The sequence below is a fragment of the Periplaneta americana genome, chromosome 15 (assembly GCF_040183065.1).
Source record: "Periplaneta americana isolate PAMFEO1 chromosome 15, P.americana_PAMFEO1_priV1, whole genome shotgun sequence".
Classification (NCBI taxonomy): domain Eukaryota; kingdom Metazoa; phylum Arthropoda; class Insecta; order Blattodea; family Blattidae; genus Periplaneta; species Periplaneta americana.
In genome coordinates, this window is record NC_091131.1 from 155063796 (window position 1) to 155091583 (window position 27788).

The 27788-nt window shown below is 36.4% G+C and overlaps 1 protein-coding gene across 3 annotated transcripts in view; it reads right to left on the minus strand.

Annotated features, from left to right (window-relative positions):
- Positions 1 to 27788, minus strand: part of LOC138715467 (uncharacterized) — a 534187-nt gene that overhangs the window by 164687 nt on the left and 341712 nt on the right. For all 3 annotated transcript variants that reach the window (XM_069848402.1, XM_069848401.1, XM_069848400.1), the window contains exon 4: positions 5173 to 5412. In XM_069848402.1, the coding sequence (XP_069704503.1) occupies positions 5173 to 5412 (240 nt within the window). The remainder of the gene's footprint in view (positions 1 to 5172; positions 5413 to 27788) is intronic.

Below are 27788 nucleotides of genomic sequence, written 5' to 3' on the forward strand. Positions count from 1 at the left end.
TATGCTCCATCCATCTACGATGAGACAATACAGAAGATAAGAGATGAAATTAAAGATAGTTCAATTTGGGTTTCCATTGATGAGACTCCCGACAAAGAAGGTAGACTTGTTGGTAATGTAGTTATCGGTTTGTTAAGTGAACAATATTCTGAACGAATTCTTTTACATTGTGATGTTCTAGAAAAGTGCAATAACAAAACTATAGTTAAACTGTTCAACGAAGCTATGGGTATCCTGTGGCCAAAGGGTATTATGTACGATAATGTGTTATTCTTTATTAGCGATGCTGCCCCTTATATGGTCAAAGCTGGACAAGCATTATCTGTTGTATATCCTAAATTGACTCATTTTACTTGTGTGGCGCATGCATTTCATCGTGTGGCAGAAGTGGTCAGAGACAATTTCCCTAAAGTAGATTTGTTGATTTCATCAGTGAAAAAAGTATTTCTCAAAGCTCCCAGTAGAGTTAACGTGTTGAAAGAAATGTACCCTGAAATTCCATTGCCACCAAAGCCAATTTTAACTAGATGGGGTACATGGCTAGAAGCAGTTGAATATTATGCCGAACATATAGACTCTATTAACAATGTTCTCCTTGCATTGGACTCTGAAGATGCAGTCTCAATTGATACTGCGAAAACAGTTACCTGTGACATAAGTGTGAAGAATGACTTAGCTCACATTCAGCATACATTTTCATGCATCATAAAAACGCTCAAAAGTCTCCAAAATAGGCACCTTTCACTATCTGAAAGTTTTGAAATTATAAATAGTACTGTGGAACAACTGAATCGTGGTAGAGGTAAAGTTGCAGATGCAGTAAGAGCTAAGGTGGACACTGTACTTTCAAAAAACCCTGGATATGAAGAACTACAAAAGGTTGTTGCTGTGATGAGTGGTGAATCAACAGTGAAGATTAACTTGGACTTATCCCCAGCAGACATTGTGAAATTGAATTATGTACCAGTTACTTCTTGTGACGTCGAACGCTCTTTTAGTCAGTATAAATCTATCCTCAGAGACAATAGAAGAAGATTCACTTTTCAGCACTTGAAAGAAATGTTTGTAACCTATTGTTATGGTAACAGACAATAAAAATTGTGTTTTGTTGAAACTACATTGGAAGATAAGGTACGTCCATTATATTTTTTGTTTAGTTTGATTAAAATGTACCAATATTTAACGTACATAGTCATTTTTTTATAATTTTAAGTCCATATTTAATTCCATATTTTGGTAAAAATCCATATTTAATTCCATATTTTGGTAAAAATAACTACATATATATTTACATATTTCATATATTTTTAGTCCATATAAATCCGTTCCCTGCTTATTACTAATAAACACTCAGAAAGTAAAAGTAATTTACTCATACGTGTCACGAAAGTAAATGCTGGAACTGCCTTCATTTTTTGCAGTACTGTAATTTTATAGGATGTTAACATCATAACTCCACTGCCGTTTCAACACAGCCATAGAAAATTTCCATTTTCTGTGAAAGATGCATAAGTAATTTTTGGGAGAATTTTCCAGAGAATGTTCAATGTTGTCTAGAGTTTTTATGCTTTTAATCTTGAAGACTTTCCGTTTCACGGAATTTATTTACCAATATATGTATCGTATTTCGACCTGAAACTGTAACGCTTGGTGCAATCTGTTTTGAAATAATAAAATTTCCTTTCAGCCCGCACAGATTCGGTTAACTCATACGAATCATACATAAACAGCCTTTATACAATAGATTACCTGAATTCAGCCATATTAACTTAAAACACACACACACTCTCTCTCTCTCTCTCTCTCTCTCTGCGAAATTATAACACACACTGACGTAACGTGACCTGCGGTGGCTGAGTAGTCAGACCTCCAGCCTGCGTGACAGGCCCCGGTTCGAGTCGCGGTCAGATCTGAGATTTTTCATTGAAAAAGCCATAGTGATACTTGTGGCGGAAAATTTCGCAGTTGAGTTTTTCTCGGGATTCTCGCGTTTCTTCCCATATTAGGCATCTACTGTCATCCTCTGAGGAGTTTAGTGCTGAGAGGATGCGGTTCCGACTAGTCTAGCGCGGTACTGGAGTGGGAGGGGACAATGACAGCGGCAGTCTGGAAGGAAGTACAATCATACTGAAAACATTCGCCCAATTTACGAGAGCAGTATGCCTATTAGTTTTCTAACGTATTTTTTGCGAGATAGAGATACAACCATTTGTACTTAACGTCTTCAGAGAAGGGAAGTATTGTAGAAAATTTTATTTATTTATTTATTTATATTTATTCATTCATTCATTCTGGTGAAGTTAAGACCATCACACCACCAGAAATACAAATGCAATGAAATAAATAAAAAGAAAAATCATAATAAAACTACAATAATATAAATGAAAAGAAGAATCATACTATAAAATTTAGTGATTAGTAGAATTGAATTATATTTGTTAAGTAATCAATTTAAATATATTGTACTGCTGAACTCACTTGAGAAGTAAAACTACTTGATTTTGTATTTTAAGATATCACCAACAAATGATTTTCGCATGACATTATAGGAATCTGTTTTTCACGATACTAATCACACATATTCTAAAATTCCAATAGAATAAAACCAAAAACTTTTCCACGGCATTTTTCCTTAAAAATGACTTGTAACGGTGAAATATCTAATATGAGTAATTCATATAATATTAACATAGCTAACATCAGGGAGATGTTTGAGCAAAAACGGCAACAATATATTTAATATATTAATAACAAAACCATATAGGCTTAGATAAACAATATGTATATGAAATATTCACACACTACTACAAACTGAAGACTGCATATTTTTGGACGATTAATACTTCCCACTCCGCTCGGCTCGGCTTGGCTGTAGCAACAAAAGAATCTACCTGCAACCCCCCCGCACCGATGGCAAGAATACCTCAGGTCCCAGCGCTAAACTCGTCGGAGGAAGACAGTACATCATTCCGTCTCCATTTCGTCATCATTCCATAGCATTCTCCGGTCGCTGGCTGGCGACACACAGAGGGGGCTGGCCTAGGGATGAGTAGGGTTGCTGCTCGAAAACTGGGTACGCAGCGAACCTTAATGTAGTCAGCCGGTGTGGGTTTTGGAATGTGCCTAGCTTGAAGATTAGCGAAATAGATCGTTACAGATCGCAGTGCTGAATAATAGTGCCTCTTTCCGTAAATTCAATTCCATTCCAGCCACCGGCATAGCTCAGTCGGCTAAGGTGCTTGCCTGCCGATCCGGAGTTGTGCTCGGGCGCGAGTTCGATCCCCGCTTGGGCTGATTACCTGGTTGGGTTTTTTCCGTGGTTTTCCCCAACCGCAAGGCGAATGTGTCGGCCTCATCTCGCCGAATACCATCTCGTTATCAACAATTCCATTGACGCTAAATAACATAGTACTTGATACAGTGTCGTTAAATAATCAGGTAAAAAACCCACTCCAAGGTGACCTTCCAGTAGTGGGCTTCACAATCAGTCGTATGGTGGGATTATCGACTTGACTTGCCCCTGACGGATGTGCCGAGCGGATGCATCCAATGCTTATCGTTTACCCATTAGGCCTATACTCGTATATATGTACACTGACGTTCAAAGGTATCTGACCTACCATTTTATGATCGTGTAAGCGAACTTTCTACCCACGGAATAAGTCTGAACCTAAGATATAAGAAATTGACAGACTTTGAAATAGTTCCGCTATTTCTCATTAGGTGACCCTATTTTTGCGACGGGTAAAAAAGTATTTGGGAGAATGTCGATGTAGATTAAGTATAAATTATTCTCATAATTGACATTATCAGCGGTTTCCCGCTAAATCTAATGTTTTTACACCATGATTAGAGGGGGATGAAATTTTTAATTTCAAGCTATAATGCGAGTATATTTATGTACTATTGGCGACACTGACTGTTTACCTTCGCCATCTATTCATAGAAGTAATAACTAATGTAGCGACACTTACACGAACAAGTTATTGAACACTATCGATTATTGAGGTCAGATACATTTGAATGTCAGTGTACATTCTTTATTTTACATCCTACAGTCCACACCTATGGAGTAACGGTCAGCGCGTCTGGCCGCGAAACCAGGTGGCCCGGGTTCGAATCCCGGTCAGGGCAAGTTACCTGGTTGAGGTTTTTTCAGGGGTTTTCCCTCAACCCAATAGAGCAACTTTCGGTGCTGGATCCCGGACTCATTTCACCGGCATTATCACCTTCATTCCATTCAGACGCTAAATAACCTAGATGTTGATATAGCGCCGTAAAATAACCCAATAAAATAAAAATACATCCTTCAAAGCAAAAAATCCTGGAATCGTTACTTCAGTCATCAACTTACTGCATTTTAAAAGGATTTACTTAAAATGTAAGATTAAGAAATCACAACAAAGCTTTAGCCATCTTTTAAGTCTCCACAGCTCATGATATTCAAGTTATTGCAAGTTTGGAATTTTTTTATTCTGAATACGATATGGCAACATGGTACAAGACCTCGTCTTCTTTCGACGGACTGGCAACACTGAGATTCTATGTGCAGTCGGTCCCTGAGAGGATAAAAGGACAGGAGGGAGTATAAGCTTGAAACGGTCGAATCAAAAAGATGTAAGTTACTTGTATGAGTGTCAAATTACCCACAGTTCATCTCTTTTTTCGATGTGTTAATCAGCTGTTTTGTTCATATTATTACGATTACGAATTGTTTCGTGTTGTGAATATTTCAAAAGTGTAGTCAAATTCAGAAGATGTTATTTCTTAATATAAATAAACGAATATTCTGCTCGGCTCAGTTGAATATGTCCCCCTGTTCTTTAACATGTAGTGCCAATATCCTTCTTCGTGAAAGAAAGAATGTGGAAATGAAATGTTCAGTCCATGTAACAACCGTAACACTTTTAATAAATATACCCTGAAATGTAGATTGCTATAATAATCTGCTAACACTTCTGTTACCTCCACATCTATCCAAAACTGTTTACAAATGACTGAAACCGACAGCAGCAATTAAATATTTGGCGCTATTTCGCGGAGGATTATGGGGGGGTAGGATGTCTAGTTTGATGTCATATCCGTCTCACCGATTTCAAGCATTTTTCCTTGGATTGCTCCCTCCTGTCGTTTTAGCCTCTCAGGTGGGCCCACATTGACTCATACACTAACCTGCACTGGCCGCCCAGAGAATCGGCTGGCGGCCATCTTTGTCTCTAACATTGACTTCAACTCCCCTGGCGAGGAGTTTGCGCAGCACTGCGAGTCCGAAGCGCACGTCGTTGCCCATCTCGGAGTTGGGGCCACACATCTGGGCCGCGTAGTGGATGGGGTACCCTCCGTGTATGTCAGGAGTGGAGGGGTTCGCTCCGGACTCCAGCACCAGCTCCAACGCCTCCACCTCTCCACAAACTGCAACGACAGTAACACAGTAAACCTCTTCATTATTTTCTATAGTTGTACTGACGACTTAAGGTACAAACACAAACAAGAATTATACATTTCGGACGAAGGTTTTCTAACATACAGAAGACTTGATGACAGTGCTGAGTGGTCGAGAATACTTTTGTTGGTATTATGGTAACCTTGTAAACATCTGTAACTATACAGAGGGAGTAATAACCTCTATCGCACAACGGAAGAGTTGCGAACGGCTGTGAAAGATACCTTCACGCACGTGATTCCGAATTATCTCCACAAAACATCCGTCAGAACATGGCGCAGCATTCAGCTCAAGAGGACTTTATATTTAAGGCCTCTTGATTCAGCTGTGCTAAAACATAGCTAGTGTTCTGGACCCTTAAACCATCAGGTAAGTGTTCATATCAAGCATGCAACCATAACATTCCAGTGTCGAAAATGAAACATATTGCTTCCACTACTGGGTATTAAGACCTTTGAACATATTTTGCTCAAAGCCAGGGAGTCTGTGAACAACGACATATTAAAAGTTATTAGGTCTAGATTCGAAATAGAATGGAATGATTTTCATGTTCAATCACATTGGCTGCAACAGTAAATATATACGGCATTAAATATTTGTTATTTTATTCTTTAATAAGAGAAAAATAATAAGTCACTCAACTGAGTGCGAAGTTATGTTCATGAATGACGAGACACATTTCCATTTAAATGGTTATGTTAATAAGCAGAACTTTAGATATTGGGCACCTGAAAACCCTAACGAACTACACGAGCGTCCGCTTCACTGTGCAAAGGTTACAGTTTGGTGTGCTGTGTCTAGATCAGCCGTGGCGAAAACGTCATCGTGCGCCGAGCCACTGTGTAACCTGCAACGTGCAACGCACCTATGGAGGGAGGCGACACCCGAAGTGGAATTGAAGCATTTGTCTGACTTATTAACGGATTTTCATTTTCCTTACGTCAAGTACTTAAATATAATTTTAAACAGTACAAGGCTACAAACTAATGTTTAGTACGTGTAACGAAGAAAGAAATGAAGAATGAAACATAGGACACATTATCACAACCTAAAATTAACTGTCTTCAGAATGTCTCTGCGACAGATTTTCAAAATCAGGAATGATGTCACTTACTGCCAGTCGTAGTTGATCACAAAGGTATTTGTCTGTCAGTCGTGATCTAAATTTGGTTTTTACTATTTTCATTGTTGAAAATAATTTTTCAAAAACGTAAGTTGTAGCGAACATGGCTTCAACAGAGCAAGCGAAAGAACGAAGCTTCGGATATTTATTTTTTGGCAAAGATTTGAAAGTTCAACATTTGTCAAGTCCTTACATCTAGCTTTCATTTAACATCACATTGTAAACTTGTGAGTTTAAATTGAAGATCTAACTGGATTATTCGTACATCTGGTGAAAAACGATCGATGTACAGAGATGATAATAATAATAATAATAATAATAATAATAATAATAATAATAATAATAATAATAATAACAGCAACAACAGAACCTTTTAATGTTTCATCATTAACATGTAGTATAATACCGTTTTATGTTAACAACCGTTTCCTCGTAATACTTGTGAACAGAACATACATTTAATATTCTCATTCATATTGGCAGCAAAAAAATGCGTCCTCCCATCCTACTTCAAACTTTCGTTTTTGTAGATGTACAGTTACCCTTAAAAAGAATGAGACGATTCTTGGTCGTCGGAAGTTAAAGTTCTACAGCGCGGTTCACTCGATATCGACGTAACGATACATAACATGAGAAATAGTACAAGAATTGTTACAAGGACAAGGACCAGAATAAGGATCACGAAGAAGACTGCCATTTAAGGCCAGGATTTCACAACATAGCTCGAGTCACAAAATATCATTGCTTCACTGTACCGAATGGCAAATGCCTGCTAAGGGATCTACATTCTGGACTGCTGCTGTCATTGTCTTGTCTCGGTAGCTCATATAGTAGCGTGCTGGTTCCGCTGTATAACCGGAACGTCTCGTGTTCGATCCCGGGTAAAACTTTTTTTTATTGAGGTGTAATTAATTTGTTCAGAGTTCCTCGACTGTCTAATTTGTCGAAAAATATGAATAATTTATGCCAAATTTCTGGGTTTTACAAGTTGGCTGAACCTCGTCAAAAAAAATAAAATAAAATAAAACTTACTTGGAAGTTAAAAGTATTCTTCCCCAAACAAAAATCATAAGAAACAAAAAGAGACCTGTTAAATTAAAATCTTGTCCACATGCCATCAGCTTCTATTACAGATCTAAGTCGATCCGGCATGGATGTCACGAGATTGTGAAATAAGTTCTGATCCCCGGCGAGATCTTCCCAGGTGTCAACAACTTGATCCCACAATTCGTCTCGATTTCGAGGGCGTCGGTGGGCATAGGGACTATCCTTGTCTTTTTCAATTCCACCCATAAATTTTCGATGACATTCAAATCAGGTGACTTCGGAGGCCAATTAATGATTTCGATCTCGGGTCTCCTTTGAAACCATCTTTGAATGTTTGCAGCATAGTGCACGGGATGGCTATCCTGCTGGAAGAGCAATGTTCCTTCGGGAAAACGTTCTCGGGCGGAGGGAAGGAATATATTTTCCAGAATGTGCTCGTAAGTTCCCGCATTAAACCGGCCATAGATGCTTCTATAACGCCAGGTCCATCGTAAGACATCCACCCCCAACACGATATGCTAAAGCGCCCCGATCTTTCACGTCGGTGCACATAGCGCTGGTCATGTCGGAGACCATCCTCACGATAGACACGGACAGGACCTTCGTAATCACTCGAGAAGGTTGTTTCGTCGGAGAAAATTACATTTCTCCAATCGAAATCCACTCGATTGGTAGCGAAGGCAAGACGGTCGACAGCTTGTGCTTCCCCCAATATTTCCATTTGCGCAGCCCTCCGGCTCCTAATACCGTGGTTCCTCAACCTGCTGATCACAGTCCGTGAAGAGCCGGGAAAGTTAGATACTGCTCTTATTTCGTTAGCAGTCAGAAAGGGGTCCTGTCGAACTGTCTCGAATAAGAGAGCATCCTCTTCCAATGAAGAAATCCGCGGACGCCCAGGAATAGGGAAATTTTCGACCTCACCTAAATTTTGGTAACGATAACACACCTCGCGGCTGTACTTCCAGGAACACCGACCAAACGGCCAGCAGATCTAGCCCCATATCCAGCCTCAACTAGAGCTATAACTCGCTGTCCCATGTCACGTCGGTTCGCCATTACGATGAGAAATGAGGGATGACGATAATACTTTAGTGTAGACAATGACTATTTAACGTGATATAGAATTATTGAAATAAGAGGCATCTTGCATAGTAAGAGTTAATAAATCAACCCTAAATTAAATATCTAAATAACAGGATATAACAGGAAGTCCAACTGTTGCGAAACTAATCAAATTAAATCTAAGCTGAAGTAGCACAGCCATTGATAAATGTTTTGTACACAGAATTAGACTGAATTCCTATTCGACAGAACCTATAATCAATGGCTTGCCTGAACATGATAAACAAATCCTAAGTGTTTCCAATGTCACTGAACAATTTAAAAATATTAATTTAAAAACTAAGAAAGGATCGCAAATGTTGTATCTAATGATTATTTACATTTATGTCTACAAAATGAATCTTGGAAAAACGTATATGATACTGGTACTACTGATATTAAGAGTTAATGTATTGCATTTTTCACTTAATTTCATAATCACTTCAGTGGATTTTCTCCACTCAATGTTGTGAAAAAATTCAAAAGTAAAAACATGTAGATAACGCAGGGACTTCAAAATCTCATGTATTAAAAGGAAGAATCTATATGTAATGAGTTGCAATGTAATGATCCTCATGTTCTTAAATACTGCAAGGAGTACAGTGTAATTTATCAAAAATTATGAAAGAGGGAAATAGAATATATTTTAATAGAAAACTACAAAATTCATATAATGCAATTAAATCTATTCGGAATATTATTAAATTTAAACTTGTATATATCCTAAGAAAGAAAATATTTTTTCACTAAAACCAATGATTATAAAGTAGAGGATCCCAAATCTATTGCAAATTCTTTTAACGTATTATAGTATATAGTACAGAAATATTATTGACAACTTAAACATTCAAGATTTTGCAAAAGGTACTGCAATTGGTTACTTAACAGATGCATTTAATAATTAGTATTAATATATGTAATTAGTCAATAACTGCAACAGTGCTTTTCCATTCAATCATAACATGAATAAAATTGAATGCATACTAAATTAAACACTATTGCAAACACGTAGATAAAATAGTTAAAATTAACTGAAGGTGTGAGAATGAAATAATCTAAAGCCATACTTTTAACAAAAATTGTTTTGTGCGAGTGCATTTCTTACACATATGGGAAAGCTATTAATAAAATATTGTAATAATTACTCAACAAATTACATAGCCTAAGGACTCTAAACCTTTGTAAAAGTTTGTCTATTATTATATATATTTTTATAATTTCATTTTAATTGTTAGTTTTTAATATATATGCATTTACATTGTATATAATGTGTATAAATGCATTCATTAGATTAACGTTTATAATATTATAACTTGTAATTTTGTATTGTTTGCGATCATTAACACTTAATCTCAGGACTTTGTAAAACTCTATTTCAACGTTATTTAGACAAAAAAAAATCGTTGTATAGACTAAGAATCGAACTCGCACTCTTCTACACAACACGCAGAAGTCTTACCGTCTGAGCTATTGAAACGACATGAAAGCTTTCCTTTCTGTGTGGAGTGTCGATCTAGTCATGAAGGTCCATTGTCGATTTAACTACACGATTTATGTATATATTTATCTTTCATTTACGTAATATTATCATATTTTTTGCAGTTTTTGAAGTGAATTTCGGAACGATGCTAGTAACAAACCAAATAGTCTGAATTTAAGTAACTCAATATTCGTTATCTTGTGTATCAGTGCTCTGGTCTCCGATCATGCGCAGTGTCTCACATCTGAGACTTAGGAATATTAAATCGTCTCATCCTTTTTCAGGGAAACTGTACATGTATTCGAGAGAGACACTGCGACGATACGCCACTCGCAGATCAGAGACAAATACAAATGGAACGGAGTTTGACTCCAGTGAGTGAGAGGGTGGGGGTTGTGGGAGGTAGAAAGCACAGCTATCATTGCGAGCCACAATGTGCTCGTGAGTCGCATTTTCACCGCCGCTGGCCTAGATACTGCGTCATAGTCCAGTATTTTTTTTAGGAGAACTAGAGCACTGTGACAGTGAATAGTGAACGCTACGTCGAAATGCTGAGGACATTTCTTCAACCAGAACTGCGTAGGCGTCTACGTGGGATTGATAGACAAATTACGAGTATATGGTTTCAGCGAGATGGTGCCACGGCTCATACGGCAGAAAATTCGATGACAGTTCTGCACCGCATGTTTCCAGGGCACATCATTTCTCGGAGAGGCGACATTCCCTGGCCTCCCGCTCGCCTGACCTTACCGTCTGTGACTACTTTCTATGGGGTTACCTGAAGTCCAAAGTGTACGTAAACAGGCCCCAAACAACTGATGACCTGAAGAATGCCATTGCCCAAGAAATCCCAACATTCATGGCGAAATGTTTTAAAGAGCGACACGGAACTTCAGGGAAAGACCTGACTGAATAAAGAGTGACGGACACCATTTGAAGGACATACTTTTCAAGACAATTTAAATGTATGTCAACAAAATGGCTTATATAGCTAGCTTCTTTCGGCAGTAATAGATTTGTTCTAATAGACATAACCACTGAGTTATTTCCATTTAAAAATCGTCCGATTTCTCTGCCGCACCAGATGGTTACTTCTATCCTCATCGTGGACATTGTTCCGTTCATTTCTTAACATGCAGCAATATTCTTTCATACCACCTCACTCTTTACGTTCTCCCCACGAACTTGGCGAAGTTCGACGATGAATTTCAGCAGCTTTACCGTTTTTGGCTTAGAGAAATCTTATCACTGGGAGGCGAATTTTAGCATATTTGCATGTTTTATTCCTTAGTTGCAAATCATCTGCTACCATCATATAAATGCATCTTAAATTATTTGTAACCAAAGGTCAATATTTTTATAGTACATATATATATATATATATATATATATATATATATATATATATATATATGCATATGCATATTTAAGGGGTTAATGCATCTTTCAGCTTTTAGCGCATATAAAAGCATATTTTGTTATTTTTAGCAATGGAGTGCTTCAATCAAAATTAAGAATACGGAAAATCGGAAAAATGGACTACAGAAGAAACTCAGACATTGAAACACATTACAGGAGCTATATTTTATTTATTGCAATCTGACAACATGCATACAGTGCACTGTTATCGGCGAATCGTTTTGGACAAATCCTTGGCAATCAACAAAGAACACAATTAAGCACATTGTTGCTGGCTCTGTGCAAATTTACAATATTGGGACGTTAAATATGATGGATGAAAGTTGTAATTAAAACATTAGTTATTCAAAACAAGAAGCCATCTTATTGTCTATTCCGCAAGTGCATAGGATTTTGTCACTAGAACGCTGCAATATGATTGAAACAGAAGTTACAGAAAATGTTGTTGCACTCAGTGTTGCCAACTCAGATTTCTATTTACCGCTGCATAAGCTTAAGAAATCCGCTAAACTTTAGTTAAAAAATTCCATATTTTTCTTAACACATGCCTTCCAAATTTGAAATACAAACTATACAGTTTTTGGAACTGGAGGATTTTATATAGATATAGACGAAATTATGGAAAGTGTGTATCACTTTGTAGGCTCTATTTTCTATGAAAAAATCGTCATATTTTTCTTCGAAACTGAATGGAGTAGGCCTATATAGATCAAGCATATACTGGACACTTCGGAAATAATCACATTCACAATCACAAAAGTCGGTTCGAAATCTGATTTCACACTGAGCTGGCATGCCTTGCCAACAATGAGTCTGGTTTTAAGTTTTAAGTATGTCTGTGTTACATAAACTATAATGCGGAATGATAAATTAAATAATATATCATACAAGGTATCATAAAGAATAATAATAATTAAGTTCATTATCTATTCTTTATGATCAAATACCGGTACATCAATTCATTTACAAAAACAATGCATACATTAGATTAAGAGTTTAATGAATGCGGAATACCTTATTTTTTTGTACAGCAACAATGAAGGAGGAAGGAAATGGACGTGGTTGAACCAAATCGAGTTAACACAAAAAGTTGATATTTTATACTATCACAATAAAAAAGTGTGATAATACCATACTAAACTCTGGTTTATGAAGCAAAAATTTTGGGTAAGCTGGGCTGAAGGTATGGTGATCTAGGCCGTGCTTTACGTCGCTAAATGTAAACGGAACGCGGAAACGCTCCTGTTTTAATTAACTAAATTCTAAATTGATCTTGTGCCTTCTTCGAAAATGTTTGGGAAAGCTCAGCTTACCCTGCCTACTCTGAAGCTTCGCCACTATGATTACCTAGCATTGTTGTCCGCAAGTACATACAATATTATAGACTAACAACTTTACAGAAAAAAAGAACATAAATATCATCTCCCTCTGCCGGAATCATAAAAAAACGCCAAATAAATAGCTAGCCGCTGACGGTAAAATTCTGCTGCTGACCATAGTCCCGAAAACCCCAGATTTAGTTACAAAACCTCTGACTTGGCAACACTGTTTGCACTCGCTAAACTCGAATTTCGCCACCTGTCAACAATAATAGGCACGACAATGCAATGTTCTGTTTTTTTACTTACCAACGTGGCAATTCAGAATATTTCATTTTATTATAGTGACAATTCTTAAAAACTTCGTGCATTGTATTTTAAAACAGTTTAGCTGCAAGAAAATTATTAATTTTTAATTAGTTTTATCAACGATGGCTAAGAAAAATGTGCTAGAAGTGTACTACTAAGCAGTGGGTTAAAGGACATGTAACTTAGCAACTGACGATGTCTCAATATTCTTATGTATAACAGAAAAAAACATAAACAATAGCAAATTGCTATTTTTTATTTTAAGAGTTATTTTAGTGCATATAGCCTATCCTGGTTTTAAGTCCATACGTGACTGCATATTTTGCCCTTTTTTTTAGTGCATATGAATCCGCCAGCCTACTTATCACTGGGCGTACCTCACAGATAGTGATCCTCCATTACAGCGCACATTCCCAGTGCCAGTTGTGCGAGTAATAGCGACACCAATTTCACTCCACCACTGCTGAAGACGAACTCAGTGACGCTACACTGCTGCCCAACACATTCCTGCTACTTTATGTGCGCACGAAATCGGAAGTTACTTTTCGGGTACCCCTCATGTTTTGCACTAATTTTGTTCAAGAGCTTAAAATATTGTGACAGCGACGTGAGATTCGAACTCACGACCAGCGTCCCGCAAGAAAGCAGATCGCGCGTAGCACGGAGGGACGGCGCGCGGCGGAGAGAAAGGGGAAAGGGCCTACGCGGCGAGAGAGTGGAGAGAGAGAGAGAGTGCGCGCGCATCTGGTGCTGGTAGAGAGGAGAGGGTTCTGGATTTTTCTGGAGTGCCATCTCTAGAGACGCGTGGAACTTTCGAGGCTACGTCGCTGTGGTTATAAATTACGGACGCGAAGGAACGACAGCAGTTTTCAGTTGATTAGTCAGCCAGTCAGTGAGAAAGCCAGAGCAAGAAACCCAGTCTTGTGTACCGGAGTTCGACTCGAGTGTGCGTCCGCAACTGCGTCAGCATCCGAAGGACTGAGTTCGGGTGCAGCGGACCGCAGTTGGAGGGACCTGAGTTCGAGTACAGTGAACTGTCTCTGAAGGTCTGTGGTTCGAGATACTGTGAACTCGAGTGACTGAGATAGAAGAACTGTGAACTGAGAACTGATAGTTCTGATTTGTAAATAGTGCTTTGTAAATATTAGTTAAGATTAACAGTTCATTGTTGTTCGTAATAGTCCAGGTAAATTGTCATTGCCGTCAGTGAAGTGCTATAACGAATACTGTGTTAAGTGAAAATCCAATTGTTGACGAGAGCGTTTAAGGCGAATTGTAGAAAAGAATTATTGTTGTGACGAATAAATTACATTGTTGTTACTAATAAAATTCACAATATATTATTATCAGGTTTATTATGATGGAAACATTATTATAAATGGTGTATGAAAAGGAAATAGAATTTGGGAAGTGTATGATCGAACAACGGAACCTGCAAGCAGTTCCGAAATGCAGGAGGTATTGAATCTCGACACACGGTTGAGAGCCCTAAGTCATTCTGATCGCCTTATATCAGTAGTCGGCATTTCCTGACTCGCGAGTCAACCCTTTAATACACAAGCAGGGTCGAGGGTGTAAGGCATGATTTCTCCTTCCCTTCCCTAAGCCTTCACTTCTGCATTCAAAGTTACGCAGTGTCCAAGTAAACTCGACAGGATGAGTTGTAAAACCAAAAAGAATTTCGCGTATTACAGACAATCTTCTCGTTGCTCAGCTAAAATTCGTTGCATGCAGCTAGACTCCCAATTTTACACATCCATTAATGTTTAAATGTGTTAAAAATAGTTTAAAATACAAGAAAACATCAAATCATACAAAACTGAAAAAGAAATGAACAAATATATATTGACAAATTTCATCGAACTTTTCCTTTGTTTGGGTATGTTCACTGTTCGTCTCTGCGCACGCAAAACGGAATAATGAAGGTGTTCAGCTTCTTTCACCTCCCAATTGCTATGTTTTGCGAGTTGTATTTCGTATGAAGTCACCTTTGCCGACCACTGCCTTAGATACCCTCACATGAATGTATGGTTTACAGAACAACTGACATGACAGTAAAGTCAAGCAAGTCCTTTTTTCCCCCGAAAATAATATTAACAGATGTGAGGTATTTTTAATATGATCCAATGTAATTCACAATGAAGTGTCGAAAATGGTTGTTAGGTTGTTTAATATGAAAGAAACAGGTTTGTAATTATGCAAGATGGCTCACAATGGACTTCCTAACACAAAAAATTGTGCATGATTATATTTCAACATATGCAAACGTTAAATGATGCACTAAACAATGTATATTTTATATAATTTTTATTTCTCTATATATTTTTTATTTCTATATTCTTTTTGCATTTGTGCTCTTTTTATTTGTATCTGTAATTTATTTTATTTCTATTTCTTATTTGCTTTTTCTCTCTGCATTTTTTCTTGTATAGTATGTCTATTTATATTCTGGTAGTGTGGTAGAGAAGCCTCATCGCCTTATCTCCACCAGATTAAGTAAATAAATAAATAAACAAATAACTAAATAAGTAACTATATTTAGTATATTATAATTACATTCTTAATAAACTGTCGTTCAGTCTATGTAAATGGTTTTGTCTAAGATTGCTGACGAGTATTTAATTTTATTAACAATATACGTAATTAATTCTGTATTCTTTTACCAATTTTGTGTGTTCCTGTTCTTTACTCATCAAAATTCGTGATGATACTGCGTGCACCAAAGTAAAAGCCAATGACTTTAATTTAAACTTATATCTTTCTAAAAAAAGTAATATATTATTTGCTGGCACATTTTTTTTCTTCGTCTACCCCATATGGTTATCGAGCAGAGATTTAAAATCTGATTGCAGGATTAATTATTTTAGAAAATTATTTTTTCTGTTGATAGGTATTATATAAATTCTTCTGTTGCTATCCACCCCAGAGACACAAAACATTTCTTCATACAACTCTAGACTTCTACCACGTACTTCGGATGATGATGTGGCGTTTTATTCTCAGGTATTCTCCATGAGAACAGTTTCCTAACACATGAGGAAGAGTTTCTACCGTACCGCAATATTTGCATTGGTTCATGTTAGCAGAACGCCTACGGATAGACCTAATTGGTGAGCGATTGCCGGCACCTTAAAAGCATGTCTCTCCATTCTCAACTGGATAGTGAATCTTTTTCTACTACCCATGGGTTTGCAGGCGGAATTTCAGACAAGAGATCAATTCTTTTACCCGTACAAGCGTAGTCACACCATGATTTAACTTCTCTAAGGCGTGATAGTTACTTATCTTACTCATTAATCTTCAATTTAGTGAAATAATTTTTGTGAATTTCCTTATAGTTCCATATAGTATTAATATGCTACTACTGCTTATACAGCCTGAAACGTAGTATCATCTATTGGATCTATAATTTCATTTGTAGGTGTATTAATTTATTTTCATCATATGAGAAAGTATAAGAACTAATCGGCAAATTCTATTCCCATAAAGCAAAATTATAAATACATAAACATGTTGAAGTCAAAGGCATTTTAAAGGACAAATTACCCATAAAACGAATATCTTGAGAATCCTTGGCTTTAATAATGTTTTGAAGGAACAAAATCAAAATCCAGGTACCCTATTTTTACTCTCGATGCTTCTTATTCGTTGGTTGAAGCACAATAATGAAACTTAAAATTAACAAAATACGAACAAAATTATTGTTTTGCGACTTTCGTGATTCGTGACACTGCAGTAATCTAAAGCAGTACTGTTCAACTCTAAGTTACGACCCAGAAGTTTTCGTGAACAGACCGAGAGCTAATGTTATATTTTATGACTTTAGGCTATTGTTATTATTATTATATTATTATTATTATTATTATTATTATTATTATTATTATTATTATTATTATACACTCTTCAAATAGTTACTGGGGTTCTGTAAGAAGGGAGAGCTACTGCGTAACAACAGACACCATAGTGCCCGTACAGCAATTGCCAACCTGTTAAGAAACAGGATGGGAAGTACATGAGGAGATTCATTGTGTGTCTGAAGATGATTCTCATAGAAGAGTCCATATAATAATTGCCATCAATAGAAGAACCCTACGATTTGCTTTGAACGAGACACGAATCAAGCACTGCAGATAAATGATGACAAGCGAGCTAAATATCTACCTTGCCTTCCATACCTCAAATAGTTACTGGGGCTCTGTAAGAAGGGAGAGCTACTGCGTAACAACAGACACCATAGTGCCCGTACAGCAATTGCCAACCTGCTAAGAAACAGAGGATGGGAAGTACATGAAGAGATTCATTGTGTGTCTGAAGATGATTCTCATAGAAGAGTCCATATAATAATTTCCATCAATAGAAGAACCCTACGATTTGCTTTGAACGAGACACGAACCAAGCACTGCAGATAAATGATGACAAGCGAGCTAAATATCTACTTTGCCTTCCATACCTCAAATAGTTACTGGGGCTCTGTAAGAAGGGAGAGCTACTGCGTAACAACAGACACCATAGTGCCCGTACAGCAATTGCCAACCTGCTAAGAAACAGAGGATGGGAAGTACATGAAGAGATTCATTGTGTGTCTGAAGATGATTCTCATAGAAGAGTCCATATAATAATTTCCATCAATAGAAGAACCCTACGATTTGCTTTGAACGAGACACGAACCAAGCACTGCAGATAAATGATGACAAGCGAGCTAAATATCTACTTTGCCTTCCATACCTCAAATAGTTACTGGGGCTCTGTAAGAAGGGAGAGCTACTGCGTAACAACAGACACCATAGTGCCCGTACAGCAATTGCCAACCTGTTAAGAAACAGGATAGGAAGTACATGAGGAGATTCATTGTGTGTCTGAAGATGATTCTCATAGAAGAGTCCATATAATAATTGCCATCAATAGAAGAACCCTACGATTTGCTTTGAACGAGACACGAATCAAGCACTGCAGATAAATGATGAGAAGCGAGCTAAATATCTACCTTGCCTTCCATACCTCAGTGAAAAATATGGCATTTTGCTTTACAACTGCGATGTTACAGGCTTACTGTTTGGAGCGAGGGATTTTTTACCAAAATTTACATGTAATATCCTTAAATTCTTTCAAATTCCCTTTTATGAGGTTCAGAAGATTGTGATGGAAATTCTGAAGGCCTCTCTTCAAATTCTATACTATCATCTATTTGTTAACACATAAATTTTTGTTTTAATGTACAAATCGAATCCTTATTTTGCTCGTTTCATTTCCCTTTATCTTTGTTAATTCCGGATTCCAGTGGTCAATCTCACTTGAGGACGGATGATTTGAAATAAATCTTAGTAGTAGCACAAATTAATGCTCTCAATTTTCAATTCTATTTGCAGCAAATAACTTGTACATGAAATTAATTTACTACAGTGTAATAAGTCTTTTATTTGTATTTAAGTTTTTTATTTGCTTTAAAGGTAATTTTTATATCCTTTGTTCAGTGAGAACACTGAGCAACGTGCTCACTGACGAGGATAGAAATGTTTAATTCTACATCTGATGTCACGATTTGACGATTGGACTTCAAGGCCTCTGGAATAATTTGTTCCTCTGTTTTTCATTGTCGAGAAATCACTTCGCAAATGTATGTACTTTCAAACACAGAAGTCACGTTTTAGGCAAAGTCGTGAAGCCCGAGGTACTTGTCAGGTGTCACAAATTTCCAAAATTGTTCACATTTCAAATTAGTTTTTGAAGTAAGTAAGAAGTCACTTTGAAGCTCACATAGTCCCATCCGAAATTTGAGATCCTGATCTTAAATCTTGAGTGTCATAGAATCGACTAAAAGCTGGAATATGGTCTACAAATTGTCAAGTTCGGAAAATCGTCTTTGACAATCCTTTCCGAAGTTGAGGAACACACTGTAGGTCTTGATATTGCAGGATATTGGCACAAACCATTTCAATTCTTTATGTTACTACATTATTTTAAGAATTTTAGTTCTGGTATTTTAAGATCTTAAAAAGTTGCCACTTTTCTCTGAAAGCTATAATGTGGCTCTTGATTTGCTTCTTTCCTTGAAGCTTTAGATAGAGACTGTCCAGCAGATATTCTGTGATGTCTATAAGGAAGTTTTCGAAGATGTCAGACACAACTTTTCTACTAGTTTCCAAGTAGCGTAAAATTTAATTTCATGCTTATATTGTTTCACCTGCAGTTAGACAGCGAATTTCAGAGTCAAGGGGAATATCAGAAAGTTCTGAAAGCTCATGGAGAAATTTCACTAACTTCATGTGGTTCTGTGCTCCGTTGCTGTCTCCAATCAAATTTACTGTTGTAGCTACATACTTCAACAACTTGTTCAACTTAACAAATTTGCTTCAGAAAACTTCTTGGTGAATAATAAAGTACAACGCAATTGCGTTAACTTAAATTTTTCTCAGCAATTCCATCAAGCCCATGGTTTTACCGATTATACATTTTGTACCATCAGTCACAATGCAGTAGGATGGCCATGGGAAGGTTAAAAAAATCCAGCTTTCCCTCCATTCACATTATTAAATTATCGGCATTTTAAATGTCCTATTTATCCTGCACTACATTATTTTAAAGATTTGTGATAATTCGTCTTCGACATATCTACTTACAAAAGTGCAGTACAGCATTCGATTGTTTTCCTGACAACAGTGGCAACATCGCACTATTCGCTACTGCGATTCTCTGTGGTCGTAACCATAACAACATCGGACAGCTACCAATAGCTGTCTGTGGGTTACAACTTAAAGGCCCGATTGTATAAACCATTTAATCTTAGATCAGAGGTTAAATTGATCCTTGTTTCAGCTGAACTTGGAATTTTGTGTTGTATAAAGTCTAATCTGAGATTAATTTGTCTCAAACTAAAGTCAACTTTGACTGAAGAAATTTCTCCGATTAAGTTAGATGATCCAAGTTCAGTTATTTCTTTTCTGTTTGAAATATACGAGTGACAGATTGTGCAAATAAAATATCCATTATTATTAATATTAATAGATACGTTAGGTACATTTATATATATTTCTTTCAATTTCTTGCCTTAATACACAAACATTCTTATATTTTATAAGGCTCTATCGTGTTCAGCAGTATCAAATAACATAACCTATAATTATATTATGTTTATAACAACCATTAATTATTAATGGATATGATAAGTACATTCATAAATGTTCAATTAACTGTATTACTAAACGAAAATTGTCGTTTTATAAAGCTTTATTATGTTTAGCAGCATCAAACACCATAACATGATAACAACTTGGAGAACAGTCAGCCTTCTTCTTATTGTCCGCCATTATTTACATTGCACAAAAAAAAAAAAACAGTGTCTGCAACAGAGTGTACGGAAAGTCGCCAAAAAGTAGTTGTAAAGTCGCTAGATTTCTCATTATCAACAAAGAAAGCTTACATTTTGTCACTATGGGGTGCTAAAAAGGTCACTAAATCCCTATTTAAGCAATATAAAAGTTAAAAGAAATTGTTGTTGAAAAAGAGTTGAAGTCGCTAGATTGGCAACACTGAACAAACCTGTATAACATGGTCCGCGCATCACGTATTTCACCTGTTTATGCGATGTTGCCAAATCCTTTTCACGTGAACTTAGATTGCATTTGAACCAAGGTAATTTGATCGCAGAAAAGTTTTATACAATAGAAGAAGTGTCTGAACTCGGTTCACTTTTCGATCTTCGATCAAAGTTGATCTTTAGTCAGGGAGTTTTATACAATTGGGCCAAAATAAATCTGAGTATACCGTTACCAGGGTTACCGTTAAGTTGTTCTCTTGCCCATTTGTGGCGTGCTGATGAAAATAGTTTATATTTGGATTAGACATTATTTAGCTGTTACATTAGAATAATAAACGAGCTTTTCTGAATTTGAAGAAAAGAATATAAAGACTACTCTTAGATAAAAAGAAAACCTTCGCAAATAAAGAGCTGAACAAGCTAAATGTGCTGATTAGCAATAAAAATATATGAGCGTGGAAATAAATTAAACGGGTGACGAAGTGGGAAAGAAAGACGAATGATTGGGGAAGAATGCTGGATGAGACATTTTGATAAATTAATGAGAGAATGTAGGGGTGATGAGAGTCCATATACCTATAGTGCGGACATAAGTGAGAGATATAACCAGATACGCGATGAGGATTTTAAATTAGTTCAGCTCAGTTTTCTTGAAAAGGAAATAATATTATAAGAAGGGACATATGACAAAGCATGGAATTTTTTCCGAGTCCAACCTCTGTCTAGCTCTTTGACGAAGTCAATATTTTGCCCAGTAAGTAATGGGGATTGATTAAAATGTATAAACTTAATAGTACTTTATAGTTATTCATGATACATATTCGTAAAGGTTCTCTTTTTGGCACGAATGTGAAGTTTGTGAAACTCGACTAACATAACTTTACGAATGTGGGTCATATTATGTTGTTCTCCACGGTAGGACAGACTTTCATTGAATAAATATTTCAAGTTGTAGAGGTTATAAGATCACGATTTCACGGCCGTCTAAACTCAGAACCATTAAGAAATAAGTATCAATGGAATGATAGCCTGTTTTATTCATGATCACGATTTCATGGCCGTCTAAGTCGACAAAGCAGTCAGTAAAAGTTGAATGCTAAATCTTGTTGAAACGAGCACAACAGATGTAACTTCAGAAAAATAAGGGCTAAAATGTAGATATGAATGTTAAATTTGTTACTTATTTGTTGTACATGTAATATATTTATGTCATGAAAGATCGCGGTAATGCATTAATTTCGTATTGAATGAAGTTTGCAAATTGAAATTGCATTTTATTTGACAGTGCGTAAATGAATAGCAGTGTTTAAAGTGATTACTTTTTACGCACTAGTATTTTAAAGGCTCACTTTACGCAGTGATAACAGTGGATAAAATTCAGCTTTACCACTATCTCAGAAAAAGTTCATTTATATTTAAAAGTTTCACTTAAAAAAAAAATAGCAACGTAACCAATTTCTGCCTTCTACGAGTACAGTCGAGGGCCAGAGAAAGAGACGTAAAGGGGCTCCAATTGGATCTAAACAGCACTTAGTGGACACTGGATAAACGGCGCACTTTAGACAATGCTGTTACAAAGTCAAGTGACACGCATAACAAATATCACATTCTCTTTTTACTTCTATGGAAAATAACTGAAACAGTTTGCTGTCATGAACATCTTTAGAGTGAATTGTGTCAATAGAGCAATATTTCTTCCATATCCTTACAATTACGAAGTAAAGTACCCAAAACATAACTACTCACACAAACTGTTAAGGAAACTAAAGGAAATATGTTGACAGGTGTTTTGTTTATACAGGGTTAGTTAAAAGTCCCGCACCACCTAAATAACTTTTGAAGCTTGTGGTTCAGTGACATGAAACTTGGTATGTGGAGATAACCATATACTAAGAACTCAATAATGGTATTACCGAGTTTTTTCTACTTCCGGTTTAACCAGAAGTAACTCCAACTCTCTTATTTTAAATGGAACACCCAATATATATATATTTTTTTTTATTTTTGAATAAAGCTCATTAAGAGCTTTTCACAAAGTACCCACACTTGATACTTCTGTACAAATTCAGTGTTGCTAAATAAAAATGGAAGTGGTACAAGATATTCCTAAAGCCTGGTTAAATCATTCCTTAAATGGTTTCTATGATCGAGTGACACATTGTAAAGCAGCTGAGGGCTACCAATTTGAACACATAATTTAGAAGATGAGTTAGCTTTGTTTTGCTTTTGTTAAGGAAGGAGTATTTTATTATTTTAATATTCGATACACTTTTCTGTTTCATTGACTTAGCAACACTGAATTTGTACAGAAGTATCGAGTGTGGGTACTTTTTGAAAAGCTCTTAATCAGCACTATTCAAAAATAAAAATATATATTGGGTGTTCCATTTAAAATAGGAGAGTTTGAGTTACTTCCGGTTAAACCGAAAGTAGAAAAACTCGGTAATACCATTATTGAGTTCTTAGCATATGGTTATCCTCACATACCAAGTTTCATATCACTGAACCGTATGCTTCAAAAGTTATTTAGGTGGTGCGTTTATCATTTTCTATATCCATATGGTCGAAAACGCACGGACTTAATTTAAATGCAAGTAAATCGCAGGCAATCTTAATAGAACATCAAAGATCGAAGTGTGACAAGCAAAATTTGCCACCGATAATTGTAAATAATACTACTATTCCATACAGTACGACTGTGAAGAACCTTGGTATTTATATGGATTGTCACCTGGAATGGAATGAACAAGTGAATAACACTTCCAAAAAAATATTTTCCATTATTCACTCATTAAAGCGACTGAAGAACTTTCTTCCTGATAAATTAAAATTAATCCTTGTACAAACACTCGTGATGCCACACTTTGACTACTGCGATATTATATTAAGTAACCTAAATGCAAATTTGAGCAACAGGCTACAACGTGTGCATAATGCGTGCGTCCGTTATATTTGTAATATTCGTAAGTATGATCATGTTTCCCCGTCTTTCCAAACTCTGTCTTGGCTAAGGCTAAGCGATCGACGAGCCCTGCATTCTCTTGTTCTCTTATTTCAAATTCTGCGCACCGCTATCCCAATCTATTTGGCTTCTCGTTTCCAAAATTTATCCGCATATCATCAGCTAAGTACAAGATCTCATCATAACAATTTACTCATTATACCCTACCACAAGACATCTTTATATTCTTCATCCTATACAGTTTCAGTTGCTAGAAATTGGAACTCGCTTCCTAGTGATATAAGGGGTTGTTGGACAATAACTTCATTTAGGTCAAAATTGCATAAATTCTTACTTAACAGATGAATTGCTGATTAATATTTGTTACTTATAATGAAACTAACATCTGTCCATTCTTATTATTATTATTATTATTATTATTATTATTATTATTATTATTATTATTATTATTATTATTATCATTAATTTTTCTAAATAGATTTACAAAATCTCTAATGGCAATTACATTAATATTCTCATTATAGAAATAGAAATATATATATTCTCCCTGTAACATAGTCCTAGTAAGCTTATATTAAATTAATTTTCATCATTTTACTAGCTATCTCAAATATTAAATTAATTATAATTCATTGAATTAAATTAGCTCATAAATTAAGTTACTACTTTACCTTATAGATTTATCTAAATTTAAATAAATGTGTAGTGAAGAATATTGCTGGAGAACCTTTTAAGTGTAGTGTCAATATTTGTAATTTAAATTTATGTATTGTATTGATTAAGGCTGGTTGAGTGGAAGAGAAGGCCTTATGGCCTTAACTCTGCCAGCGAAAATAAAAATTATTATTATTATTATTATTATTATTATTATTATTATTATTATTATTATTATTATTATTTTAATATTTGATACACTTTTCTGTTTCCTTGACTTAGTGACACTGAATTTGTACAGAAGTATCAAGTGTGGGTAATTTTTGAAAAGCTCTTAATGAGTACTATTCAAAAATAAAATAATATATTGGGTGTTCCATTTAAAATATGAGAGTTGGAGTTACTTTCGGTTAAACCGGAAGTAGAAAAAACTCGGTAATACCATTATTGAGTTCTTAGTATATGGTTATCCTCACATACCAAGTTTCATGTCACTGAACCGTATGCTTCAAAAGTTATTTAGGTGGTGCAGGACTTTTAACTAGCCCTGTATATGTTATTTTGTAATTCATACAGTTTATTAAGTTGTAATAATATTGTTGTTTAGTCAGCTGTCCGAAGACAGGTTTAAACCTCATAAGTGATACCAATAAGGCACTACTGATGAGGAAACTAAGCCAGGAGATAATGAGGTAGGGTGGTCAGTTCCTTTCCCCCCTCCATTCCGTACATCTCCGATTAGCTATGTATTACTTTAATAACACTACAGATGTATACAAACAAATTGTTCTTTCTCTGACACATATCGTCAAATGAGATGTATCGCCTGATAATACAGTAGAATAATAATATTAACGTGTTATTATTTATTTGAAGTATTATACAAATTAAGCTTTCAGGAATAACTCCCTGTAAAGTTAATTTGAATAATTTCGAGGGAAAAATTGTTCCGGGGCCGGGTATCGAACCCGGGACCTTTGGTTAAACGTACCAACGCTCTCCCACTGAGCTACCCGGGAACTCTACCCGACACCGATCCAATTTTTCCCTCTATATCCACAGACCTCAAAGTGGGCTGACAACAGTCAAGCAACCAACATTTGAGTGCACACTAACTCTGTGTGACTTTAAATTGTGGTTTTCTGTTGCGTACAGTGACGTGTATTATACAAATTAAGCTTTCAGGAATAACTCCCTGTAAAGTTAATTTGAATAATTTCGAGGGAAAAATTGTTCCGGGGCCGGGTATCGAACCCGGGACCTTTAGTTAAACGTACCAACGCTCTCCCACTGAGCTACCCGGGAACTCTACCCGATACCGATCCAATTTTTCCCCTATATATCCACAGACCTCAAAGTTGGCTGACAACAGTCAAGCAACCAACATTTGAGTGCACACTAACTCTGTATGACTTTAAATTGTGGTTTTCTGTTACGTACAGTGACGTGTATTATGCAAATTAAGCTTTCAGGTATAACTCCCTGTAAAGTTAATTTAAATAATTTCGAGGGAAAAATTGTTCCGGGACCGGGTATCGAACCCGGGACCTTTGGTCACACAGAGTTAGTGTGCACTCAAATGTTGGTTGCTTGACTGTTGTCAGCCCACTTTGAGGTCTGTGGATATAGAGGGAAAAATTGGATCGGTGTCGGGTAGAGTTCCCGGGTAGCTCAGTGGGAGAGCGTTGGTACGTTTAACCAAAGGTCCCGGGTTCGATACCCGGCCCCGGAACAATTTTTCCCTCGAAATTATTCAAATTATTCTATTTGAAGTATTGTTTCAAATGCCGTTGATTACGCATTCCTTTATTGTTGTCATATTGGAACGGTACGTATTTAAATGCAAAAACTCGCAAATGTGGTTAAAAATGATATACATAATTAACTACATCAGCCTACGTACTTAATCTGGAGCACGCAGAGGTTTATGATACATTTTTATTCGTAAATTTAAATGTGTAAAGCAGCACCAGACCTTGAGTTCCTATGGAATTTTTTTTATTTGTGATTTGGTTATCCTTCTTGATCCCGTAATACCATTTTCAATAAATGGAGTAACAAAAAATGTTGATTCTCCAGATAAGCTGTCATTGTCGAGCTTTTGCGTGTTGCAGAGGTCAAGACAAATTATTATAGATGTAAACTCTAATTACATTGCATTTGATTTTCTGAAGGCTCTAGAATTATATATGAACTTGTTTGATTGTTGTTGCACCAATATGGTGGATGTCACGTGACATTTGCGTGACGTGTGGCCATGACAAGAGTGTCAGCTTGTTGTGGGCTCAAGCACGCAACACGAAGAAGAAATTCTCAACGCCCCATTCTTTTCATGTTATTTCACTTTGGAATCTATTCGCCCCACTTTCCTGTCTCTTTCTTCAGCATGCCTCAGCTCACGAATTCCATTTTCTTAATTTCATTTTGATGCAGAATCCATCGCGTTTTGACCTCCTTCATTCACGTATACTGAAAAATTCTCTTTCCTTGGTTTCCATATTGATATACTGTAACCTTGAAACATCATCAAACGAACTGTTACAGACTTAATCTAACTTTTTCATTCCTTTGCTTTCTACCGTGAAACAAAACAAAAGGAAAACGAGTAATCCAGACAACTCAAGCCCTGGTCCTGTTTCATAAACGCTAATAATACTGTATAACTAATATTATCACACTCATGAAAACAACTTTATTAACTGACTAAATTCTGTTTCATAAACATTTTACACCTACTTACTTACTGGCTGTTACGGAACCCGGAGGTTCATTGCCGCCCTCACATAAGCCCACCATTGGTCCCTATCCTGAGCAAGATTAATCCAGTCTCTATCATCATATCCCACCTCCCTCAAATCCATTTTAATATTATCTTCCCATCTACGTCTAGGCCTTCCCAAAGGTGTTTTTCCCTCCGGCCTTCCAACTAACACTCTATATGCATTTCTGGATTAGCCCATACGTGCTACATGCCCTGCTCATCTCAAACGTCTGCATTTAATGTTCCTAATTATGTCAGGTGAAGAATACAATGCATGCAGTTCTGTGTTGCGTAACTTTCTCCATTCTCCTGTAACATCCCTCTTAGCCCCAAATATTTTATTAAGCACCTTATTCTTAAACACCCTTAACCTATGAATAATTTCGAGGGAAAAATTGTTCCGGGGCCGGGTATCGAACCCGGGACCTTTGGTTAAACGTACCAACGCTCTCCCACTGAGCTACCCGGGAACTCTACCCGACACCGATTCAAATTTTTCCCTCTATATCCACAGACCTCAAATTGGGTTGACAACAGTCAAGCAACCAACATTTGAGTGCACACTAACTCTGTGTGACTTTAAATTGTGGTTTTCTGTTACGTACAGTGACGTGTATTATGCAAATTACGCTTTCC